The sequence below is a fragment of the Vidua chalybeata genome, chromosome 1, assembly GCF_026979565.1.
Source record: "Vidua chalybeata isolate OUT-0048 chromosome 1, bVidCha1 merged haplotype, whole genome shotgun sequence".
Lineage (NCBI taxonomy): Eukaryota > Metazoa > Chordata > Aves > Passeriformes > Viduidae > Vidua > Vidua chalybeata.
The window spans coordinates 544784-567960 of record NC_071530.1 but is presented as its reverse complement, the minus strand read 5'-3'; the positions used below and the strand labels follow the sequence as shown (position 1 = coordinate 567960).

At 71.3% G+C, this 23177-nt stretch overlaps 4 protein-coding genes across 4 annotated transcripts in view; 2 read left to right on the top strand and 2 right to left on the bottom strand.

The window, feature by feature from the left end:
* The window catches only part of LOC128792434 (SCO-spondin-like), a 29432-nt gene extending 22516 nt beyond the window's left edge, over window positions 1–6916 (bottom strand). The window contains exons 1-15 of the mRNA XM_053950867.1: window positions 6831–6916; window positions 5396–5590; window positions 5244–5326; window positions 4060–4418; window positions 3575–3677; window positions 3272–3430; window positions 3099–3184; window positions 2899–3015; window positions 2237–2480; window positions 1920–2160; window positions 1472–1610; window positions 1178–1304; window positions 715–887; window positions 265–486; window positions 25–196 (exon numbers count right to left, since the gene is read on the bottom strand). Of these exons, the coding sequence (XP_053806842.1) occupies window positions 25–196; window positions 265–486; window positions 715–887; window positions 1178–1304; window positions 1472–1610; window positions 1920–2160; window positions 2237–2480; window positions 2899–3015; window positions 3099–3184; window positions 3272–3430; window positions 3575–3677; window positions 4060–4418; window positions 5244–5326; window positions 5396–5590; window positions 6831–6916 (2506 nt within the window). The remainder of the gene's footprint in view (window positions 1–24; window positions 197–264; window positions 487–714; window positions 888–1177; window positions 1305–1471; window positions 1611–1919; window positions 2161–2236; window positions 2481–2898; window positions 3016–3098; window positions 3185–3271; window positions 3431–3574; window positions 3678–4059; window positions 4419–5243; window positions 5327–5395; window positions 5591–6830) is intronic.
* Window positions 6917–8264: 1348 nt separating this feature from the next.
* Window positions 8265–22837, top strand: LOC128784915 (zinc finger protein 84-like). Its single transcript, XM_053936827.1, has 5 exons — window positions 8265–8467; window positions 8573–8632; window positions 8748–8828; window positions 9130–10687; window positions 21426–22837. The coding sequence occupies exons 2-5, from the start codon at window positions 8605–8607 to the stop codon at window positions 22753–22755; spliced, it is 2997 nt and encodes a 998-aa protein (XP_053792802.1). The 5' UTR covers window positions 8265–8467; window positions 8573–8604; the 3' UTR covers window positions 22756–22837.
* On the top strand, window positions 11365–13700 carry LRRC61 (leucine rich repeat containing 61). Its single transcript, XM_053936761.1, has 2 exons — window positions 11365–11522; window positions 12233–13700. Exons 1-2 carry the CDS (start codon window positions 11475–11477, stop codon window positions 13085–13087), a joined length of 903 nt encoding a protein of 300 aa, XP_053792736.1. The 5' UTR covers window positions 11365–11474; the 3' UTR covers window positions 13088–13700.
* Window positions 13917–16344, bottom strand: RARRES2 (retinoic acid receptor responder 2). The gene is made up of 5 exons (XM_053936802.1): window positions 16088–16344; window positions 14960–15061; window positions 14333–14437; window positions 14148–14261; window positions 13917–14062 (listed from the first exon to the last, which is right to left on the bottom strand). Exons 1-4 carry the CDS (start codon window positions 16268–16270, stop codon window positions 14148–14150), a joined length of 504 nt encoding a protein of 167 aa, XP_053792777.1. The 5' UTR covers window positions 16271–16344; the 3' UTR covers window positions 13917–14062.
* Window positions 22838–23177: the final 340 nt, after the last annotated feature.

Below are 23177 nucleotides of genomic sequence, written 5' to 3'. Positions count from 1 at the left end.
CATCCCCATTCCATCCCATCCCACCGCAGAGGCTCCGGTTCCTCCACTCCAGCTCCGTCCCCTCCCGGGCGCATTCCCGGCCGTAGGCGCCGAGCGCCGGGCACAGGCACCGCTCCTGCTCCCGCTCCCGGCAGGCGCACACGTCCCAGCGGCACAGCTCCAGGAACGGCTCCGGATCCACCACGCGGTGACACGGCTGTGCCGGAGGGGACGCTGTCACAGCCGTGTCACCTGTCCCCGCCCGCCCCCGCGCGGGGTCCTCACCTGGAAGGCCGGCCCCACGAGCACGGCGCAGGCGGCCTCGGCGCGCTCCCGGCTCCCGGGGAAGCCGTCGCAGGGATCGGGAATGCCGGGGCCCAGCGCCGGGCAGGCTCCGGCCGCCCGGAAGGCGTTGGCGAAGGCGGCGACTCCCGGCTCCACGTCCCCCTCCGGCGTCGTGAATTCGTCACGCTGGTCCCCGTTGAAGGTCCCGCAGAGCCCCCGCACCTGCCCGGAGCAGGGCAGAGCTCGCAGAGCCTGATCCCAGCGGCTCCCGGAGCCCGGCAGAGCCTGATCCCAGCGGCTCCCGGAGCCCGGCAGAGCCTGATCCCAGCGGCTCCATCCCGGAGCCCGGCAGAGCCTCATCCCAGCGGCTCCATCCCGGAGCGGGCAGCGCCTCATCCGAGAGGCTCCGTCCCGCTGGGGCATCCCGCGGGTCCCGGGGGTCCCACTCACCGTGCCGGCCATGGCGGGCTGGAGGGTGATGAAGGTGTCGGGGGTCCCCAGGCCCCAGAGCAGGTGGGCATCGGGCAGCTGCAGGTGCAGGAAGGCCGAGGATGCGCGGCGGATGCTCAGCTCGGCACCGGAGAAGGGCAGCGTCACCTCCCGCCCGGCCACTGTCACCTCCCCTGAGGGCGACAGCAGTGGCTCCATGCGGTGGCCACCGGGATGGGACCCATCGCCGTGGGAACGTCCGGGGCAGGCACAGGAGTGGCTCCCGCCGCCACGGAGACTTTGAACGGGCACTGGGATGTCACCCACCGCCGTGGGGACAGGGGGGATGGGCACAGGGATGAGACCCGCTGCCACAGGGACACTGGGGACAGGCACTGGGACGGCTGCCACAGCACCACCAGGGTGTGGGGATGATCCCAGTCCCGCTCCCGGTCTCGGTCCCTGTCCTGTCCAGGTGTGTCACCTGTGCCGTGGAGCCGGGCCGTGGTGCGGCTGGTGGTGACAGTGAGGCTGCGGGGACAGCCGAGGGGCCGGTGGCTGTCACAGGGCTCGTGCTCGGCTGTGATCAGCAGCCGCCCCGCCACGAAGTCCTGGGGGCAGAGACACGGTGACAGCCCCCGGCCACCACGGCCACCGCGGCCACCACCCCACAGCCACCACCATGGCCACCATGGCCACCACCCCGTCACCATGGCCACTACCAGAGCACGGCCTCGTCACTACTCGGCCACTCGCGGTGTCCCCCGTGTCCCCTCACCTCCACCAGGGTGTGGGCGCAGGTGGCCGGCAGGGAGAAGCGGCGGCGGTCGAAGGTGACAAAGTGACGTCCCCCCAGCACCGCGCACTCGGCCGGGCACCGCTGCTGGTCACAGCGCCAGCGGCCACCCTCGCACGTGCTGGGGACACCGGGGACACCAGTCAGCGGGGAGGGACACTGCAGGGACCCCGGCGTAATGCGGGGACACGCGGGGGACTCCAGGCTGGGGGACACGTGGCAGGGGACACTGGGACAGTAGGGGACGTCACAGGGAACCTGGGATGAAGGGGGACACTCTACAGGGACCCCGGGGTGAGGGGACATCATGGAGGACACCAGGACTGGGGTGGGGGGACACGCCACAGGGGACCCTGGGGCTGCCCATCAGCGGGGTCCTCCCCAGTGGGTGCCAGCCCGGTGCCACCGCTGTCACCGCGGTGCCACCCACCAGCGGTTGCAGCGCTGGCGGATGCTCTGGCCGGGCTCGTAGCGCTGTCGCCGGTGGTGGCAGGGGCAGGCGGCCGGGGGGACACAGCTCGCCCCGTCCCGGGCCAGCCCCGGGCCGCACTCGCAGCCGCCGTGGCAGTGGCGGTGGCAGGTCCCCTGCTCGGCGCTGCCCGCGGTGACACAGGTGACCGGGCACAGGGACACGCAGTCGGAGAAGCGCTGCCCCGCGTCGCAGCGGCGCTCTGCGGAGAGGCGACACCGCGGTGGCACCGGCGGCACCGCGGGGAGGGGCCGGGGAGGGGACACCCCAAGTCCTACCGCAGAAGCCGGGATGGCGCCAGGGGACATCGACCTGGCGGCGGGAGCACTCCCGGGCGTAGGCGGCGAAGGTGTCGCAGGCGGCGGGGGGCGGGGGCCCGGGGGGTGGCAGGGGACCGGGGGGTGGCAGGGGACCGGGGGATGGCAGGGGACCGGGGGATGGCAGGGGACCGGGCGGTGACACGGGGTCCCCGTCCCCGCACAGCAGTGCCACACACGCTGCATAGAACCCACTGGGGTCCACCTGGGGTGGGGGGAGCAGCAATGAGAACCCTCCAAGACTCCCCAGGAGACCCCAGGACCTCCCTCCGGATGAACCCCCTGGAATTTCCCAAACCTTCCCGGACCGCCCGGAATCCCCAGGACTCCTGTCCCCCTTGACGCCCTGGGATCTTGCAGAACCCCCCAGGGAGTTCCAAGACTCCCCAGGACTCTCTGAAATCTCCTGGGACCCCCCCCAGAGGCCCCTGAGAGCCCCCAGGACATCCCAGAACAACTCTGGGATCTCCTGGAACTCCCGGGAGCCTCCCGGTACTTCCCGGGACAGCCCTGGGACCACACGGGTCCCCCAGGACATTCCAGAACCCTTCAGGACACCCCCAAGACCCACCGAGACCCCCTGGGACACCCCAAGCCCCCCGGGGCCCCCTGGTGCCACTGACCTCGCCGTGGCACTGCCGGAAGGGCTGGGCCAGCAGCTGCCCACACGTGGCCACCGCCGGTGCCAGCTCACCTGGGCCACACCTGGTGCCACCCTCCGGCACGTCCCTGCACGGGGGCTGAGTTGGGGGTCCCTCAGCGCGGGGGTGGCGCCCGGGGACCCCCAAATGGGCACGGGGTGTCACCGTGGCCCCTCAGGTACCTCCGTGCCAGCCACCGGCACCTTCCAGGCGTTGCCAAAGGCGGCGGCGACGGCAGCGATGTCCCCGTCAGGGCGCACGAAGTCGTCTGGGGGGACAGGTAGGGTGGGGGCACGTGGGGCGTCCCCCGGCCCCCCAGGTGGGGTGGGGGTGGCGCCGGGCGTGTGGAACTCACCTGCGGGGTCGTCGGTGTAGGTGCCACAGAGCCCCCAGGTGCCACCGCGCAGTTCGGGCTCCGCTGTCACTGTCACTGCCAGGTCGCTGTCCCAGGCCACCCGCACACCCAGGCTGCTGGCCACGGCCACCCAGTCACCCGGCCAGGTGACACCGAGCCCTGCGAGGGGATGGGGCGGGATGGGGGCAGGCTGGGGACAGGGATTCTGGTGGCAGCTGGTTGATCACCGTGTCCTGGTGCTTCCTGATGGTACTGGGGGCTCGTCCTCACCCTGCCCCGGGCTGGTGGCCTTGGGCACCTCACCTTTGTGCAGGTAGGGGCGTCCCTCCGGCACTGCCGCCCCGTTCACCGACACGTTCCGTCCCTCGGCCACCACCGTGTCCGTCCCGAAGGTCATGTGCAGCACCTGGGGCAGTGGGGGTGGCACTGGGACACTCAGGTGTGCCAGGGACAGCGAAGATGGGGATGGGACACTCAGGTGTGCCACGGTGGCCAGGGATGGACCCATGGGTGTGCCATCCCAGCCCCCAAAACCCATTGCAGCTCCCATCCTGTTGGTTCCCACCCCATCACCCACCACAGCTCCCAGCCCCATTCCTGCTCTGGGAACAGCACCAGTGACCCCAGGTGACCCATCCTGTCCCCCCTCCCCCAGGGTCTGGGTGTCTGATGGTGACACCCCAGGCGCTGTCACCCATCCCTGCTCCCGACACCCATCCCAACCCCACTGCACGCTGGCAGTGACTTTGAGTGCCCCCTCCCCGTGCCCTCCTGCCCGTCTCGGGTACCCGGGGGTGTCCCAGGCCGATGGTGACGTCCCAGGTGCCGTCGGTGGCCGTGGCCAGGCTGTACCGGCAGCTCCCGGCGAAGCCGAAGTGCCGCCCGTCGAAGGTGCGGAAGCGCGTCCCGGCCCAGGCCTGGCACGTGGCCGGGGGGCTGCGGTGGCGCGGGGAGCCCCCGTCCCCGCCCAGGGGCAGGCGGGTGCAGGGCAGGCAGGGCCCCCCGGCGTCCCCGGTGTCCCCGCGGCGCCAGCTGTGTCCCCAGGGGTGCTGGCAGCACTCGGCGCGGCTCATGGCGCTGCCGTTGTGGCCGCCGGCGCTGTCCTGGCACTGCCACGCGCTGAAACAGCGGCCCAGGGAGCCGGGGCCTGTGGGATGGGGACAGTGGGTGACACCGAGGGGCACAGGGGGTGGCACACGCCCCAGCACCCATCCCAGCCCCCAGTGGGAGTGCCACAGTGCGGGTGTCACACCGGGAATGACGTGGTGGGAATGACGCTCATCCCAGCTCCCATCCTGACTCCCAGTTCCCATCCCGGCTCCCTGTCCCAGCACCCAGTTCCCATCCTAGCACCAGTCCCAGCTCCCAGTTCCCATCCCGGCTCTCAGTTCCCATCCCAGCTCCCAGTTCCCATCCTAGCACCAGTCCCAGCTCCCAGTTCCCATCCTGGCTCCCAGTTCCCATCCCAGCTCCCAGTTCCCATCCTAGCACCGGTCCCAGCTCCCAGTTCCCATCCTGGCTCCCAGTTCCCATCCTGGCTCCCAGTTCCCATCCTAGCACCGGTCCCAGCTCCCAGTTCCCATCCTGGCTCCCAGTTCCCATCCTAGCACCAGTCCCAGCTCCCAGTTCCCATCCCAGCTCCCAGTTCCCATCCTGGCTCCCAGTTCCCATCCTAGCACCAGTCCCAGCTCCCAGTTCCCATCCCAGCTCCCAGTTCCCATCCTAGCACCAGTCCCAGCTCCCAGTTCCCATCCCAGATCCCATCCCAGCTCCCAGTTCCCATCCTAGCACCAGTCCCAGCTCCCAGTTCCCATCCCAGATCCCATCCCAGCTCCCGTCCTGGCACCCAGCCCTGTTCCCAGCACACCTCGCTGGGAATGAATGACACGGTGGCAATGGTGCCCATCCCAGCTCCCGGTGGGAATGGCACAGCGGGGATGTCCCCAGGTGCCACCCCCGTGTCCCCCCTCACCCTCAGTGCAGCGGGCGCCGCTCCAGCCGGGACAGCAGCCACGCTCCGTGCGGTTCCGGACCACCGGCTGCATCTGCGGGGGGCTGTGGGGACAGCCCAGTGTCACCCAGCGTCCCCCGGAGCCACCCCGCGCCACGTCCCCCCGGGCTCACCGGTAGATGTAGCAGAGGGCGGGGTCGGTGCCGGTGTCCCCGGGGGAGTTCTCGCGTTCCCGGCGCGTGCGGTCCCGGTCCAGCCGCCACCCGGCCAGGCTGTACTGGTACAAACTGGGACACGGCACCGCGGCCTCGCGCCGCGGCGTCACCTCCTCCTGCTCCGTCACCAGCAGCGTCCGCTCGCACCAGCGCCTGCGGGCAGCCACGGCATCCGCCCGGGATCCGCCCGGGATCCGCCCGGGATCCGCCCGGGAACCGCTCGGGATCTGCCCGAGATCCGCCCGGGATCCCCCCGGGACCCAGCACAATCCCAGAGCCATCCCAGCTCCCATCTGGCACCGCCCCATCCATCCCCACTCCGGGCACACGTCCCAGCTCCCAGCCTCCATGTGAGCACCCACCAGGGATCCATCCTGGCTTCTGGCACCCACCCCAGCTCCCACCCCTGCTCCTGCCACCCATTCCCGGCTCCCAACTCCCATTCCCAGTTCCAGCCCCTGATCTCCATTTCATACCCCCAGTTCCCAGTTCTCTTTCCCAGCTCCCAACTCCCATTCCCAGTTCCAGCCCCTGATCTCCATTTCATACCCCCAGTTCCCAGTTCTCTTTCCCAGCTCCCAAACCCATTCCCAGTCCCCATTCTCCATCCCCCATTCCCATTCCCCATTCCTTGTTCCCATTCTCATTCCTCATTCCCATACCCCATTCTCCATCCTCATTCCCATTCCCATCCCCGATTCCCAGTCCCATTCCCATTCTCCATTCCCCGTTCCCATTCCCATTCCCCAGTCCCCATCCCCCATTCCCATCCTCCATTCCCCGACCCCATTCCCATTCTCCATTCCCCATTCCCATCCCCCCTCCCCCATTCCCAGTCCCCATTCCCATCCCCCATTCCCAGTCCCATTCCTATCCTCCATTCCCTGTTCCCATTCCCATCCCCCATTCCCAGTCCCCATTCCCATTCTCCATTCCCCGTTCCCATTCCCATTCCCATTCCCCATTCCCACTCCAATTCCCCACTCCCATCCCCCATTCCCAGTCCCATCCCTCGTTCCCATTCCCCATTCCCATCCCCCATTCCCAGTCCCATTCCCATTCTCCATTCCCCGTTCTCATTCCCATTCCCCAGTCCCCATCCCCCATTCCCAGTCCCCATTCCCAGTCCCATTTCCATTCCCCATCCTCATTCCCATTCCCATCCCCCATTCCCAGTCCCATTCCCATTCTCCATTCCCTGTTCCCCGTTCCCATTCCTATTCCCCCGTCCCCATCCCCCATCCCCCAGTCCCCATTCCCACTCCAATTCCCCAGTCCCATCCCCCATCCCCCAGTCCCCATTCCCACTCCAATTCCCCAGTCCCATCCCCCATTCCCAGTCCCCATTCCCACTCCAATTCCCCACTGCCATCCCCCATTCCCAGTCCCTCACCCTGTGGCTGCCCCCACGGCTGTCACCCACAGCACGGCGATGGCCACGACCCCCCCAGCGACCCCCGGCCACGCCGCTGCGGCCATGTCGGATCCCGGATTTCCTGGAAAAGTGGGATCCTCCATTGTCACAATTCCCGGGCTGTCCCCGTGGCCAGAGGGTCCCACGGGGTCACCCCAGTGTCACCCACCCCAGTGTCACCCACCCCAGTGTCACCCACCCCAGTGCCACTCACCAGCCCCGGCTCTGGCGCTGCCCAGCGGCTCCGGGATTTATGGAAAGTCCCCAGAAGTGCCACCAGCTGTGGTGACGCCGATTGGGCACAGCTGGCGGCTGGGGGGGGGGGGGGCATGGTGACACCAGGGTGACATCTCCCCGTTTCCTGGGAGAAGGGAATGGCATGGGACATCCGGGATCCGGCCCGGGGCGCGGGGACACGGATGTGGCGGGACAGCGGGTGCCGGTCACGCTCAACCCCCCGTGTCCCCGCGCCCCTGTCCCGTGTCCCCTTGTGTCCTGTTTGTGTCCCCTGTACCCCCCCCCATGCCTCCGCGTCCCTGTCCCGTGTCCCCTCGTGTCTCCTGTGCCCTCCCAGCCCCCTGCCCCCCCACAGCCCGCTCCTGCGCTCTCCCGTGTCCCCTCCATGTCCCCCCCCGTGTCCCCCCCCGTGTCCCCCCCGTGTCCCTCCCCGTCCCCCCCGTGTCCCCCCCGTGTCCCCTCCATGTCCCCCCCGTGTCCCTCCCCGTCCCCCCCGTGTCCCCCCCGTGTCCCCTCCATGTCCCCCCCGTGTTCCCCCCCGTGTCCCCCCCGTGTCCCCGTTTCTACCCCGTGTCCTTGCCCACTGTTCTCCCCATGTGTCACTCTCCCTGAGTGTCCCCAAGTCCCCCCGGTGTCCCCATGTCCCTGTCCGTGTCCCCGTGCCCCCCCGCCATGCTGTCCCCGACCCAGCCGTGCCCGTGTCCGTGTCCCCCCAGGAGGGACACCCGGCACGGCACTGGGGTGGGGGACTGGGGACACGGCGGGGACACGGGGGGGACACGGGGGGGGCGGACACGGGGGGGGCGGTCCCGGCGGGGCGGGGGGACCGGCGGCCACCGCGGGGGGCGGGGCGCGGTGGCGGCGGCGGCGGAGCCGGTGCGGCCGGGGCAGCCGTGAGGCCGCGGGTACGGGCGGGACCGGGACCGGACCGGGATCGCGACCGGGACCGCGACCGGGATCGCGCTCGGGAGGGGCAGGAAGGGCGGGGGGACCGGCGGGGAGGGGCAGGATGGGAGGGCGGGGACGGGAAAGGGGGCACGGAGGGGGCAGCGGGGGAACAAAAACGGCTTGTGGGGGGACGAAGGGGGACTGAGGGGGCTGGGGGTGCGAAAGGGGCTTGGGTGGGGGTACGGGGGGGGGCCCAGGGGGGACGGAGAACGGGGGTGAGGTGACCGTGAGCTCCTGGCGGACCAGGACGGGGACGCCACTCCACGGTAACCCCGCGGACCACCCCAGAGCCCCAAAGAATCCCACGAGACCCCCCGGATCCCTGCGACCCCTGCCTGACCCCCCTGAATCCCCCCTGGACTCCCCCTGAACCCCTCCAGACCCCCCCGGACCCACCAGGCAGGAGAGTGTCTGCCCCCACCGTGCCCTGGGTACGTGCCCGGGGGTCCCGGGGATCCCGAACCCTCCGGTGTGCAGGGGGTCCCTAGCTCGGGTCTGGGGGGGGGTCTCACCCCGTGCCCCCTTCCCCCCCGCAGGTCCCCCCGTGGCCAGGACGGAGCCGGAGGAGATGGAAGCACCGGAATGCACCGGCTCAGGTGGGGACTGGGGGATTCCGGGGGGGGAGCTCGGGTGGGGCCCGCGGGGTCCCGGGGGGATCGAGGCCACCCCTGAGCTGGGGAGGGACCGGTCTGTGCCTCTTTGTCCCCCCAGCATGGCTGGTGGTCCCCAAGGCGGAGGTGACCCCCGAGGACGACAGGGATGATCCAGGGGACCCAGAGCTCCACGACTCAGGTGAGGGACAGTCACACCGGCCGTGCCAGGCCGCGAACGCTGGGGCCACGCGGTCACTGTCACCCTGTCCTGGGCCTGGTGGCAGCGCTGGCTCCTTGGGGGATGGTCACCGTGTCCCCAGGGCCAGCGTCTGTGCCAGGTCCTTGAAGTGACGGTCACCACGTCTCTGGTGCCGTTGGCCTCGATGGTCACCGTGTCCGGTGCCAGCGGCAGCTCCGTGTCCTTGGGTGACAGTTCCCGTGTCCCGGTGGCTGTGCCGGGACACCCTGGCGTTGGCACGTCCCCTCCCGTGTCCCTGCAGGGCAGTGGCTGGTGCGGAAGGTGAAGGTGGAGGAGGAGGACGAGGCCGAGGCCTGGGCAGCCGCAGCCGGAGCCGGGGCCCCGCTGGCTCCGCAGCCCCTGCCCGGCGCCTTCCCCCCGGACCCCGCGGGGACACCGGGGCTCGCCGGCGCCTGCAAAGCGGAGGAGCCGTGCCCGGAGGAGCTGGGATACGGGGCGCTGCCGGGCTGGGGGCCGGAGCCGCGCCTGGACGGCCTCGGGATCGCCTTCGGGATCGGCGCGGGCGCGGGGACGAGCCCCGGCCCCGCCGGGTCTGGGCGCTGCCCGCAGCCCGGCCCGCGGCCCTTCTGCTGCCCGCAGTGCGGGAAGGCCTTTGGGAAGAAGGCGCACCTGACGCGGCACCTGCGGGTGCACACGGGCGAGCGGCCCTTCCCCTGCCCGCACTGCGGCCGCCGCTTCCGGCAGCGCATCCACCTGCGCTCCCACCTGCGCACGCACACCGGCGAGCGGCCCTACCCCTGCCCGCGCTGCGCCCGCCGCTTCCGCAAGAAAACCCACCTGGACCGGCACCTGCGCACGCACACCGGCGAGCGCCCGCACCCCTGCCCGCGCTGCGCCCGCCGCTTCGCCCACCGCCAGCACCTCCTGCGGCACCTGCGCCTGCACGGGGACCCCGCGCCGGGGCACGGACGCCGCGACGGGCACGGGGACGGGCGCGGCCCTGCCGAGGAGAAGGCGCTGCCCTGCCCGGGCTGCGAGGTCAGCCTCACCTGGAAGGAGAACCCGGCGTCGCAGCTGGGGCTGCACACGGGACCGGTGCCGGGAGCTGGGAATGGACACCTGGACGAGCAGCGGGACGGGGACGGGGAGGTCCCTGCCGAGGAGAAGCTGCTCATTTGCTCCCAGTGCGGGACCAGCCGCACCTGGAAGCAGAACTCGTCGCCGCACCTGTGGCAGCACCTGGAGAACCAAGCCCTCGGCTGTGCCCAGGACCCCCAGCAGCCCCTGCAGCCCCCACAGGAGCCCGGAGCCCAGGACCACCAGCACCGGCCACAGGTGCCCAGTGCCAAAAGCGGCCAGGGCTGCGCCCAGGACCCCCAGGACCCCCCGCAGGTGCCCACGGCCGAGCGCCCCTTCGTGCAGGACCCCCAGCTCCTGTCACAGGTGCCCGGTGCCAACTGCAGCCACGGCCGCGCCCAGGACCCCCCGCCCCTCCTGCAGCCCCCGCAAGTGCCCAGTGCCCAGGACCACCAGCACCGGCCACAGGTGCCCGGTGCCAAAAGCGGCCAGGACTGCGCCCAGGACCCCCCGCAGGTGCCCCCTGCCCAGCGCCCCTTCACCTGCCCACAGTGCGGGCGCGGCTTCGGGCGCAAGGCGCACCTGGCGCGGCACCTGCTGGTGCACTCGGGCACCCGGCCCCACGCCTGCGCCCGCTGCGGCCGCCGCTTCAGCTCCAAGACCAACCTGGGCCGGCACCAGGCCGTGCACACGGGGCTGCGGCCCCACCACTGCGCCCGCTGCGGCCGGGGCTTCACCCGCAAAACCCACCTGGAGCGCCACGAGCGCACCCACGGCACCGGCACCGGGGGTGGGCACGGGCACGGCCACCACCGGGGATGCGGGGATGGGCGCAGCCACCGCTGCCACTGGCACCGGCGTCACTGGGTCCCAGCTGAGCTGGCCAGAGCCCCCCACCCTCTGCCCCTGAACGCCGGAGGTGCCGGGGGCTCCGGTGGGTGCCGATGGCGGATCCTTGGCACTGCGGTGTCAGGATGTGCTGGGAGGTGCCACGGGCCCTGATGGCTGCCGGCGGCGAGTCCTGGCACCGGGATGTGCCGGGGGACCCAGCGGCTGCCGGTGGCACATCCTGAGCACTGGGAAGTGCCGGGTTCCCCAGCGGCTGCCGGTGCTGCATCCCTGGCTCCCTGCGCCGGGGAGTGCTGGATGTGCCCGTGCCCGCAGCGGCGCCGGTGGTGACCCCTCAGCCCTGGGATGTGCCGGAAGGCGCCAGGATGCACCGGAGCCGCATCCTGAGCACCGGGATGTACCGGGGGCCCCGGCAGGGGGATCCCACAGCATCCCACAGGATCCCGGCCCGTTCTGCCACCGGCTGCGGAGCGGTGTGGCCGGAGCGGTGTGGCCGGAGGCGCTGGAAAGCCCCCGGTGAGGGACACGGGGGGACGCCAGGCCGGGAGCCAGCGGAGCGAAGTGCCAATAAAGCCGTTTTTATGGAATTTCCCGGGAATCGCGGGCCGGGGGCGCGGCCCGGGAGAGGGGGAGTGGCTAAACGAGGGGGCGCGGTAGGGGCGTGGCCTCGTGGTGGGAGGAACATCTTCCCCATAGCAACGGGGGCGGGGTCTCGTCCCCATGGCAACGGGGGGCGGGGCCTCGGGGGCCGCCGGGAGCCGCCGTGCGGTGAGAGTTGGGGGGGGGAAGCGGGGATTTGGGGAATTTGGGGGGACCTGGGGGGCTTCGGGGGCAGGGGAGGGGCGGCTGGAATGGAGGGGCTCCGGAGGGGGTCACGGGGGCACCGGGGGGGGCAACGGAAGGGTCTGGGAGCAGCGGGGGAGGGAACGGGGGGGGCTGTGGGGTCGGGGGCTGCGTTCCGGAGCTCTGGGGATGTAACGGGGGCACCGAATGGGGAGGCCTGGGGGCACCGGGGGATGGAACACGGTGGGTCTGGGGGGTGTTTGGGCTCCCCATGGGCTCTGTCCCTGTACCCCAGGTTCCCCCCAGACATGACCCCCGCGTGTCCCCTGGCCACGCCGATGCCCTTTGGGTCCTACGCGTGTCCCCGCACCCCCAAGACACCCCCAGATGTTTCCCACACGTGTCCCCGCACCCCAGGCCACCCCACAGCCAGCGTGTGCGTCCAGAGCCGTTCCCCAGTGGCACCCGCAGCCCCTTTCCCTGCTCAGGACCCCCCACGGGATGGAGGGGCGTGGGGAGGCGGAGGTGACACCCCCAGCTGCGCCCCACACCTTGTGCTCCTCACCCCCGTGACACGTGTGCCCTGTGTGTCCCCGTGCCCCACCCGCACTCCGCAGTGTCCCCGCACCCCAGGGCACCCCACGGGCCGCCCCGGGGGGTCCCCGGTGCCGCCACGACCCCTTTGTCCCCCCCAGGACCTCCCCGCAGGGATGGAAGGGCGCGGGGAGGAGGCGCCGGAGCCGGAGGTGTCGGAGCCATCGGAGGAGGAGGAGGAGGAGGCGGAGGAGGAGGATGAAGGCTCCGGGGTGCGGGTGACGCCGGCGCTGCTCAAGGCCACCACGGGCGAGTTCTCGCTGGAGTCCATCCTGCTGCTGCGGCTGCGCGGCCGCGGCATCGCCCACCTGGGCTGCCTGGCCGACTGCTCCAACCTGGAGTGGCTGGACCTGTCCGGCAACGCCATCGCGGGGCTGGCGCCGCTGGCCGCGCTGCGCGCCCTGGCCGTGCTCAACCTGGCGGGCAACCGCGTGGCCAGCGTGGAGCCGCTGCGCGGCTGCCACAGCCTGCGCCAGCTCAACCTGGCCGGGAACCGCCTGCGCAGCCTGCGCCAGCTGCGCTGCCTGCAGGGCCTGCGGCACCTGGAGAGCCTGCGCCTGCGGGACCCGCTGGGCAACCTGGGCAACCCGCTGTGCGCCGCGCCCGCCTACCGCGCCGCGCTGGCCGCCATGCTGCCCGGCCTCAAGGCCATCGACGGGCAGCGCGTGGCCGGCCGCGGCAGCGAGCTCTTCCGCCTGTGCCGCGAGCTGGACGCCGCGCTGGACGGCGAGGACGCGCCCGCCGCCGCCGCGCCCGCGGAGCCGCCGCAGCCCTGGGTGCAGGCCGGCTTCTGGGAGGCGCGGCCCGCGCGCCGCAGCGCCGTGCTGGAGGAGGCCACGCGGCAGCTGGGCCAGGCCCTGCGCGAGTGCCGCGAGCTCGGCCGCCGCGCCGACGACTCCATCGCCCAGGCCCAGCGCGCGCTCGGCCGCCGCCACCACGGCGACTTCGGCTTCTGAGCGCCGGCGGGCCGGGAGAGACCACGGCGCGGCCGGGAGAACCCCCCCAAAGGCGCCGCGGCCTGGAGCCTGCGTTGTCTGAGCTGTGGCACCCCAAAGATGGGAAGGGAGAGCCCCCCAAAGACACCGCAGGCCAAAGCCACCGTCATCTGAGCCACAGGACCCCGAGAACGGGGCCAGGAGAACCCCCAGAGCCACACCAGCCTGTGGGACCGCAAAACCAGGGCTGGGATACCCCCAGAGCCATCACGAGTCCAGCTCCTTCATCTTCCCAACTGTGGGACCCCAAAAACAGGTCTAGGAGCCCCTCAGTGCCACCCCTGCCCAGCTTCATTTTCTTGGCCACGGCAGCCCAGAAACGGATCCAGGAAAAGCCCCAGAGGCCACACTGTCACCGTGAGACCCCCAGAGCCGCCACCAACCTGTCTCCTTCCTCCTCTGAGCCGTGGGACCCCCACACTGGAGCCTGGGTACCCCCAGAGCCACCCCAGCCCGGCACAGGATCCCCAGGGAGCACCAGGGGAGCCGTGGGGAGCCCAGCCTCGGCTTTGGGACATGGCGGGGACAGGGGACGTGGTGGCACTGTGCATTAAACATGTCCCACCCTCCTGTGCCCCTCTGTCCTGCGGCCTCAGGGGTCTCTCACTGCTCAGCCCGCACCCATCGTGTCCCTGTCTTTCCCCCCCGGGCAGGACAAGAGGTGACAAGAGGTGACACAGGCAGTGGTGACATGGAGCCCACTCCCCACCCACCGTGTCCCCGTCTCTCGTCCCTGGGGGCAGCAGGGGGATGACGCGGGTGGTGCCAGGCGGGAATAAGAGCCGTGGGAGCGGAGCCAGCGCTGGGTTTACTGGGGAGCGGGGACAGGCGGGAGCGGGGGACACGTCCGGGACCCTCCTTGGTCACACGGGGCTGGGGGGTGACAAGCGGGGCAGGCCGGGACCGCCGGGGCAGCGTCCATCGGTGCCGTGGTGCCTGGAAAGGGGACACGGAGTGGGGGCTGCGATGGGATCCCTGTGTCCCCATCCCGGGGTGTCCCCAGGGGTGTCCCCGTACCCACCTAGGCTGGCAGCCCCCGGGAGAAGGCGAACATTCCGGGCAGGTACGGCGTGTCCCCCCCTTTCCCGGCCTCCTCCACCGCCCGGCACTCGGCTTCATCCCGCTGCCGGATCTCCTGCGGGCACAGCAGGGGCTGGCACCGGGTGGGGACACAGGGGGGACACCGGGGGCACTGGGGGCACTCACCTTGACCGCCAGGTGGTGGCTGGGGCCGCAGTTGTGGTACTTGTCCAGCACCTTGGGGACATCACTGGTGTCGAACTTGTAGCAGGCCAGGCAGGTCGGCTTCCTCTGGGGACACGGTGGGGATGTCACCCCCGGGAGCCCTGGGGACCCTCTGGCACTGACCACCGTCCCCTCTGCCCCACCCTGGCACCCGCAGCAGCACGGTGGGGGGACGGGGGGTCTGTGGGAGGCTGAGGGGCTGTGGGACCCCTGGGATGGGGCCCAAGGCGTGTGGAAAACCCAGGGGTGGGCCCCAAGGGATGAGGGGACACCCAGGGACCAGCCCAAGGGATGAAGCACATTCAAGGATGGGGCCCTATGGAGGGAATGGGATGTGGCCCAAGGGAGAGGGGACACCCCAGGATAGGCCCCAAGGGAGTGGGGATGTGGCCCAAGGGAGAGGGACAGCTTGGAAAGTGTCCTGAGCGAGGGGACAACACTCCAGGATGTGCCCAAGGGAGATGGGAACAGCCTGGGATGTTTCCCCAGGGGAAAAGGGACGCCCCCATGTGCCCCAGGGGAAAAGGGACGCCCCATGTGCCCCCGGGGAGGAGGGACACCCCAGACCTGTCCCCAGGGTCCCCTCACCCGGTTCTCCAGCACGCGGCAGTGCCGCTGCGGCGCTCGCTTCCGGCACGTCGTCTGAGCCAGGCCCAGGCGGAGCTGCACGAACGTCCCCGAAGGGTCCTCCTGCAGGAGCGGGGGCGGCGGGGCGTGCCAGGGCCCGGACTCCCCGGAGGGATCCCAGCCTCCAGAGCGACTCCCAAACCCCACAGATTCCCGGGGAATACAGCCCCCGGCGAGACCCCGAACCCCAGGAGTGACCCGAGCGCCCGCAGAGCAACCCCAAATCCTGGGGGACACCCTGAACCCCACAGATGCCAACCCCTGAGAGGGACCCCAAAGCTCCCATAGGAACCCCAAATCCCAGGAGGGACCCTGAACCCTGGGAGGGATCCTGAATCCTGGAAACCCTCAGGAATGACCCCAGGGTGGCTCCAGGATGGGCAAGTGGACCAAAGTGGGGGTTCCTGGAGTCCTGGCCCTTCCCAGACACGGGACAGTGTCCAGGGGCACCCCGGGATGGACCCGGCTCTGGGGGCACCGGGATCAGCTCGGATCTGTTAATGAATAACCGAGCTCAGCCCGGCCAGCAGGGCCGGTCCCGGAGCACCCCGGGACACCCCGGCGCCCGCCTATTCCCTTTGGGACACCCGACCCCCTCCCCATTCCTGTGGCCATCCCGGATCCCAGTCCTGAACCCCGAATCCCAAATCCCAAGCACACCTGCTCGATGATCCTGTCCATCTCCCATTCCCTCTGGGACACCCCAATCCCCTCCTCGAGCCTCTCTCTGTTTCTTCTGGGACACCCCAGTCCCCTCCCCATTCCCACGGTCATCCCAGATCCCGAACCCCGAATCCCCAATCCCGAATCCTGTTGCTCCCATGCTCGAGGACCCCGTTCACCCCTGCTCCCTCCAGGACACCCACCCTGACCCCCTCCCTGTTCTCGTGGCCATTCTGGACCCCAAACCCTAATCCCAATCCCAATCCCAATCCCTGCTCATCCCCTTCCACCGCTGCTCCCTCCGGACTCTCCGTCCCCCTCCCCACTCCCCCTGGGAGCCGAGCCCCCTCCCCGAGCCCCCTCCCCATTCCCGTGGCCATCCCGGAGCCCGGGTCGCGGCTCCCGGTGCCGAATCCCGTTACTCACCCGCTCGGTGACCCCGTCCACCTCCCGCTCCTTGAAGAGGAAATGCACGTTGCTGCGCCCGTGGAAATATTCCAGCACATCCCGCACCACGCGCCGCTGGAGCGGGGACTGGCCCGCGGCCTCCGCGGCCACCGCGGCCACCCCCAGGGCCAGCGGCAGCCACAGGGACACCGGGAGCCTCATCCCGCCGGGAACGGCCTCACGGATCCACGGGCCGCTGGCGTCGGGCTGGCATGAGCCGATTTCCTGGGATCTGCCCCCAAATCCGCCCCCGGGACGGCCCCGCGGGTGACCCCCCCCACCCCGCGGGGCGCGGGAGGAGGGGCTGGGCTGGTCTGGGATCGGGGAGAGACCCCGGGAATGGCGTCACGGGCTGCGGGGAATGCCATCCTGCCCCGGGAACACCCTGCGGCCCCGCGAACGGCTCCTGCCCCCGGGAACGGGCTGCAGTCCCCGGGAACGGGCTCCTGCCCCCGGGAACGGGCTGCAGTCCCCGGGAACGGGCTCCTGCCCCCGGGAACGGGCTGCAGTCCCCGGGAACGGGCTCCTGCCCCCGGGAACGGGCTGCAGTCCCCGGGAACGGGCTCCTGCCACCGGGAACGGGCTCCTGCCCCCGGGAATGGGCTGCAGTCCCCGGGAATGTGCTCCTGCCACCGGGAACGGGCTGCAGTCCTCCGGGAACGGGCTCCTGTCCCCGGGAACGGGCTCCTGCCACCGGGAATGGGCTCCTCCCCCCGGGAACGGGCTCCTGCCACCGGGAATGGGCTGCAGTCCCCGGGAATGTGCTCCTGTCCCCGGGAACGGGCTCCTATCACCGGGAACGGGCTCCTGCCACCGGGAATGTGCTCCTGCCACCGGGAACGGGCTCCTGCCACCGGGAACGGGCTCCTGTCCCCGGGAATGGGCTCCTGCCCTCGGGAACGGGCTCCTGTCCCCGGGAACGGGCTCCTGCCACCGGGAATGGGCTCCTGCCACCGGGAACGGGCTCCTGTCCCCGGGAATGGGCTCCTGCCCCCGGGAATGGGCTCCTGTCCTCCGGGAATGGGCTCCTGTCCCTCGGGAACAGCCTCAGATCCCCGGGAATGGGCTCCAACGCCCGGGAATGGGCTGCAGTCCCTTGGGAACAGGCTGCAGTCCCTCGGGAATGGGCTTCAGTCCTCTGGGAGCAAACTCCAGCCTCCGGGAACGGGCTCCTGCTCCTGGGAACAGCCGCCAGTCCCCCAGGGATGGCTTCATGTCCCACCGGGAGTGACATCCCGCCCTCAGGGATGGGATCCTGCCCCGGGAACGGCTCCTGCCCACCGCAGTGTTGTCACGTCCCACCGGGAATGGCATCCTGCCCACAGGAACAAACTCCTGTCCCCCGGGAATGACTCCGGCCCCCCGGAACAGCCAGGAATGAGCTCTGCCCCCCGGGAATGCGCTCCAGAGCCTGGGAACAGCCCGCCGCTCTTCCCGGCTGTCCTTGTCCGGGTGTCCCCTCCCGGGAGCGGGGGGAGCGAGGTGCCGGAGGCCGGGGGATGGCGGGGCGGGCGGCATCCGCAGGTGTGGGGGACACCGGGGAGCACCGGGGACACGGGGGACACCGGGGAGCACCGGGCAGCACCGGGAGCCGCGGCTGGCCCGGGGATGCAGTGCGGGAGCACTGTGGGCTCTGGGGGAGTCACTGGGAGGCACTGGGGCTGTACTGGGGGACACTGGGCGACACTGGGGAGCTCTGGGGGGCACTGGGGGGCACTGGGGACACTGGGGCTGTACTGGGGGACACTAAGGGACACTGGGGGGCACTGGGGGACACTAAGGGACATTGGGGGACACTGGGGGGACGCTGGGGGACACTAAGGGACAGTGGGGGACACTAGGGGACACTGGGGCTGTACTGCAGGACACTGCAGGACACTGGGGGACACTGGGGCTGTAGTGGGGGACACGAAGGGACAGTGGGGGGCACTGGGGGACACCAGGGGACACTGGGGGGCGCTGGGAGGGCGGGGTCTCTCCGGCCCCTCCCATCCCCTCGCGGCTGCGCTGTCCCGCGGCGCCGACAGGGGGCGCTGCCCTCGGGCCCCGCCCCCCGACCCGGAACGGGGCGCGGCCGGACGCGGCCGAAGCGGACGCCATGACGTCACCGACGCGCTGACGTCACCGGGCGCGTGACGTCACCGCGCCGCGGGGCAGCGGCCGCCCGTGAGTTTCCCCGGGAGGGTCCCGGGGGCGCGGTCACGTGGCCCGGGGGGGGGCCGGGGGCTCGGCGGGGCTCGGGGTGCCGGGGCGAGTCTGGGGGGGCCCGGGGGGGTCTCAGGCTGTGCTTGGGGGTGCCAGGAGCTGTTGGAGTCTCCAGGGGGGACGCCCGTGGCGGCGGCGGGTCCGGGGCTTCCGCAGGAGGGAGCCGGTGCTGGGGCGCGCGGGGGGGGCACTCCGAACCCCCCCGAGGCTCGGCCGGTACCGGGGACAGCCGGGATCCCCGAGCGCCGGGGGAGCCCGGCCCGCCGGCCCCGGGGCTGTTCCCGGCTCCCGGGGCTGTTCCCGGCTCCCGGGGCCGTTCCCGGCTCCCGGGGCTGTTCCCGGCTGATGCGGTGATTCCACGCCAGGGCTCCTCCCGAGCCCCAGGGCTATTCCTGACTGCCAAGGCGGGGCTGTGCCGGGGCTGTTCCCGGCTCCCGGGGCTATTCCCAACTCCCGGGGCCGTTCCCGGCTCCCGGGGCTATTCCCGGTTCTCCAGGCGTTGCTGTACCGCGGCCGTTCCCGGCTCCCGGGGCTATTCCCAATTCCCGGGGCCGTTCCCGGCTCCCGGGGCTATTCCCAATTCCCGGGTCGTTCCCGGCTCCCGGGGCTATTCCCGGTTCTCCAGGCGTTGCTGTACCGCGGCCGTTCCCGGCTCCCGGGGCCGTTCCCGGCTGGACAGGCCGGTGCCGTGCCGGGGCCATTCCCCGCTCCCGGCTGCCGCTCCCATCCCATCCCATCCCATCCCATCCCATCCCATCCCATCCCATCCCATCCCGAACTACAACTCCCAGCGCTCCCCAGCTCTCGCCGTTCACAGCCGGATCCGGCCCCGCTCGGCGCCTTCCGCACCCCAAATTCCGGGGGGAGGAGGAGGAGGAGGAGGAGGACGGGGGGGCCGAGGCCGCCGGAGCCGCTCCGGGACTGCCGCGCTCCTCCGGCCTGGTTCCCGCTGTCCTTCCCGCCCCATCCCCGCTCCCGTTCCCGCTCCCGTTCCCGCTCCCGCTCACGTTCCGGCTCTCCCGCTCTCCCAGGACCCCGCCGCGGCCATTTGAGGGACTCGGTGGCGGAAGGAGACCAGGAAAAGGCTGGGCAGCGGCCGGGAAAGAGCCGGGAAGCGGCTGGGAAAGAGCCCTCGAGGAGACCGGGAGGGGCCGGGAAGGGCCCGGGGCAGCGATGTCGGCGGGGGGAGCGCCCCAGGTACGCGGGGGATTCCGGGGGAACTCCCGGGGGGATCCCCCGCTCCTCCACCCCCCCCAGGGCTGGGGGGATTCCCGCGGCCGGGGGCTTTTCCGATGATTTTTTCCCTCAGCCCCTGGAGCCCCCCCCCCCCCCCAAGAGTTTTTCCGGGAAATCCGCGCATTGGGAAGTCCCGCAGCGCGGGGGGGGGCCCCACCCCCCCGGCTCTGCCTCCACCGGGCTCGGGCGGCGTGGGGACACGAGAGGGATCCGGGGGGGCGCGGGGGACTTGGGGGGGTTCCGTGTCCCCGGAAAAGCGGGACTGGCTCTTCGGGAAAGGTTTTCCCTCGGTGCGGGTCCTGGCTGGAAAAGGAGCTGGAAAAGGGGGGCGGGACAGGGACCCGGTTTGGGGGTCAGGGATCTGGTCTGGAGGAGCAGGGTGGGGCATTCTGTTGTGGGGGAACAAGGATCTTGTTTGGGGAGGAGGGATCTGCTGGGGAAGTAGGGATCGGGTTTGGGGGGGCGGGGGTCTGGTTTGGGGGAGCGGGGATGTGGGCTCCGTCCTGGAGCAAGGGCGGATGGGATATCTGGGATGCAGGAACAGGGGCACGATGCCTGTCCTTGGCCTGTGGCCAAACCCAGGGAAAGGTCCCCAGACATCCCAAAATGACCCAAATGGCCCCAAAATGCCTCTGAGCCGCTGCCCCCTCCCCAGCCCGCCCACGCCCTGGATCTGCTGCCGTATTCCCGGCTGAGCCCGGCGCCGCCGCGGGCCGGATCCCAGCTGGATGCCGTCGGCGCCGAGATCCCCTCGGATCCCTGCACAGGTGAGGGGAGGGGGGGACACCCTGGGGTGGGGTGGGATTTTCTGCACAGAGCTCGGTGCATTTTTGTGGGGGCTTTGAAGCGGGACGATGAAAGCGTTCCGGGGATTCCCGGCGATGGGAGAGGCTGCGGGGAGACGCCGGAGCCCAGGATGGCTCCGGCCCAGCTCACCTGGAGCCCGCTTCTCGAGGAGCGGTGCCAGAGCCCGGCTCTCCCGGGAGCAGCTCCGTCCCAGCTCTCCCGGTGCCCCGTGTTCCCCCAGGGTACCGGTTCTTTAAGCCGGGGGGTTTGTTCGGGATGAAGCCGCCGGAGGAGCCGTTCGGAGCCGCGCGGACGGGCCCGGAGGAGTCCAAGGCCCTGGGCAGCCCCTGCGCTGGTGAGTCGGGACCTGTGGGACTGGGGGAGCAGTGGGATTGGGGGGCTCAGGGGAAAAGACGGGCTGGGATTCTTCGGGGGCATTCTGAGCCAGTTTAGAAGTTTTTGGGGCCAGTTGAGGGCTCTTCTGAGCCACTCAGGGCCAGTTTAAAGGCCTTTTTCAGCCATTTTGGGCCAGTTTTCAGCCATTTTGGGGCCTTTCTGTGCCAGTTCACAGCCATTTATGACCAGTTTATGGCAATTCTGAGCCAGTTCGTGGCTGTTGTGGGCCAGTTTTGAGAGCCAGTTTTGGCCATTTTAGACTAGTTTTTTGCCATTCTGAGCCAGTTCGGACCATTTTGGACCTGAGTGTCACAAACTGGGGCGTTTGGGGTGTCACGCGCCAGGAGAGGCTTTGGGGAGTTGAGGCCCTTTGGGGTGTCCCAGGTGCCCGTGGTTCAGCAGTGAGGGGCCCACAAGGAAGGGAGGGGCTGGGCCCGGGTCCTCCCCACTCGGGACAGCCTGGGATTCTCCGGGATCCGGGATAACACCGGGGTCTCTCCGGTGCAGTGGAGCCCGGGCAGGTGAGCAAGGTGGAACCCGAGGAGAAGCCCGGGATTGGCGCCGGCTCCCTGGAGCTGTTTCCGGCCGCGGGCGGCAGCTCCGGCCGCTGGTTCCCCGGCGGGCAGCGCGGCCCCGAGCCCCCCCGGGACCCCCCTGCCCCCCGCGCCGGCTGCTGGGGGGCCCAGGGGGGCGTCCCCGGCCCCTTCCGCTGCGCCCAGTGCGGGAAGGGCTTCCGGCAGAAGCAGAGCCTGGTGACGCACGAGCGCATCCACACCGGGGAGAAGCCGTTCCGCTGCGGGGACTGTGGCAAGAGCTTCAGCCAGCGGCCCAACCTGCTGACGCACCGGCGCGTGCACACGGGCGAGCGGCCCTTCCCCTGCGCCCAGTGCGGCAAGAGCTTCTCGCAGAAGGCCAACCTGCTGGCGCACCAGCGCATCCACGGCGCCCACCCCGAGGAGGGCAAGGCGCGGGCGCGGGCGCCGGCGCGGGGCTGCCCCGAGGACGCGCCCTTCGTGTGCCCCGAGTGCGGGAAGAGCTTCCGGCAGAAGCCCAACCTCATCACGCACCGGCGCATCCACACGGGCGAGCGGCCCTTCTCCTGCTTCCTGTGCGGCCGCAGCTTCAACCAGAAAACCAACCTGGTGACGCACTACCGGGTGCACACAGGTGAGCGGCCCTTCGCCTGCGCCCAGTGCGGCAAGCGCTTCACCCAGAAAACCAACCTGGTCACACACCAGAGCACCCACACCGACCTGCGCCCCTTCCCCTGCGCCCAGTGCCACAAGTGCTTCAAGGACAAGGTGTCCCTCAAGGCCCACCAGAAGACGCACATCCCCCGCCAGCGCCGCTGCCCCGCGCGCGGCCCGGCCCCCGCCGCGCCCTTCGGGGCCGCGCCCGCCCTGCTGCCCCCCGCGCCCGCCCCGCAGGACCCCGCCCCCTTTGCCCCACTCCCGCCCGCCCCGAAGCTCCCCGAGGGCGCCGAGCTGTTCCCGTGCCCCGAGAAGGGCTTCCCCCCCCCGCCCCCGGGCGAGCCCCCCTTCCCCTGCGCCCACTGCGGCGACGGCTTCTGCCCCAAGGTGCCCCTGCTGCGGCCCCCCGAGGCGCCCGCCGCGCCCTTTGCCCCCGGCCCCCCCCGTCCTGGGGCCCCTGGGGGCGCAGCCGGGGCCGGGGGAAGCCGTGCTCTCCCCGGAAAAGCCCTTCATCTGCAATCAGTGCGGGAACAGCTTCGGGCTCTGGCTCGCCCTCGTCGCCCACCAGAAGAGCCACGCGGGGCACAAGCCGTGCCCCGGCGCTCCCCCCGCGGAGCCGGGCGCCGAGCAGCCCCCCGGGTCCCCCCCGGCGCGGGCGGGCGAGGGCCGGCCCTGGCCGTGCCCCGAGTGCGGGCGGGGCCTGGCGCAGTGCGAGCGGCTGCCGCGGCACGGGCACGGCCCCGGCGGGCGCGGCCCCTTCCGCTGCGACACCTGCGGCAAGCGCTTCAGCCTCAAAACCAACCTGGCCACCCACCAGCGCATCCACACAGGTGAGCGGCCCTTCACCTGCGGCGTCTGCGGCCGCCGCTTCAACCAGAAGGGCAACCTGGTGACGCACTACCGGGTGCACACGGGCGAGCGCCCCTTCGCCTGCGCCCAGTGCGGGAAGCGCTTCGCGCAGAAGCCCAACCTGCTGGCACACCAGAAGACGCACCTGGGCCGCCAGCCCTTCACCTGCCTCGAGTGCCCCAAGCGCTTCAAGAGCAAACTGTCCCTGCGGGTGCACCAGCGGGTGCACACCGGGACCCCCGGCCCGGCCCCCGGCGCCCTGGACCCCGCCGGGAGCCCCTTCCCCTGCGCGCTCTGCGGGGAGGCCTGTGCGGAGCACGGGGGGCTCCGGCCGGGCCACGGCGGCGGCGAGCGGCCGCACGCCTGCGCCGAGCAGCTGCACACCTGCGCCAAGTGTCCCCACGGCT

What these genes read in the sequence shown, in the direction of transcription:
- LOC128784915 (XM_053936827.1), top strand. Translation starts at nt 8,605, where the DNA reads ATGGAAGCACCGGAATGCACCGGCTCAG. An exon ending in ACCGGAATGCACCGGCTCAG is followed by an intron (nt 8,633 to 8,747) that starts GTGGGGACTGGG and finishes TTGTCCCCCCAG; the next exon opens with CATGGCTGGTGGTCCCCAAG. An exon ending in CCCAGAGCTCCACGACTCAG is followed by an intron (nt 8,829 to 9,129) that starts GTGAGGGACAGT and finishes GTGTCCCTGCAG; the next exon opens with GGCAGTGGCTGGTGCGGAAG.
- LRRC61 (XM_053936761.1), top strand. Translation starts at nt 11,475, where the DNA reads ATGGCAACGGGGGGCGGGGCCTCGGGGGCCGCCGGGAGCCGCCGTGCG. An exon ending in CCGCCGGGAGCCGCCGTGCG is followed by an intron (nt 11,523 to 12,232) that starts GTGAGAGTTGGG and finishes TGTCCCCCCCAG; the next exon opens with GACCTCCCCGCAGGGATGGA.
- RARRES2 (XM_053936802.1), bottom strand. Translation starts at nt 16,270, where the DNA reads ATGAGGCTCCCGGTGTCCCTGTGGCTGCCGCTGGCCCTGGGGGTGGCC. An exon ending in GCCGCGTGCTGGAGAACCGG is followed by an intron (nt 14,438 to 14,959) that starts GTGAGGGGACCC and finishes CCGTGTCCCCAG; the next exon opens with AGGAAGCCGACCTGCCTGGC. An exon ending in GCCACCACCTGGCGGTCAAG is followed by an intron (nt 14,262 to 14,332) that starts GTGAGTGCCCCC and finishes CTGTGCCCGCAG; the next exon opens with GAGATCCGGCAGCGGGATGA.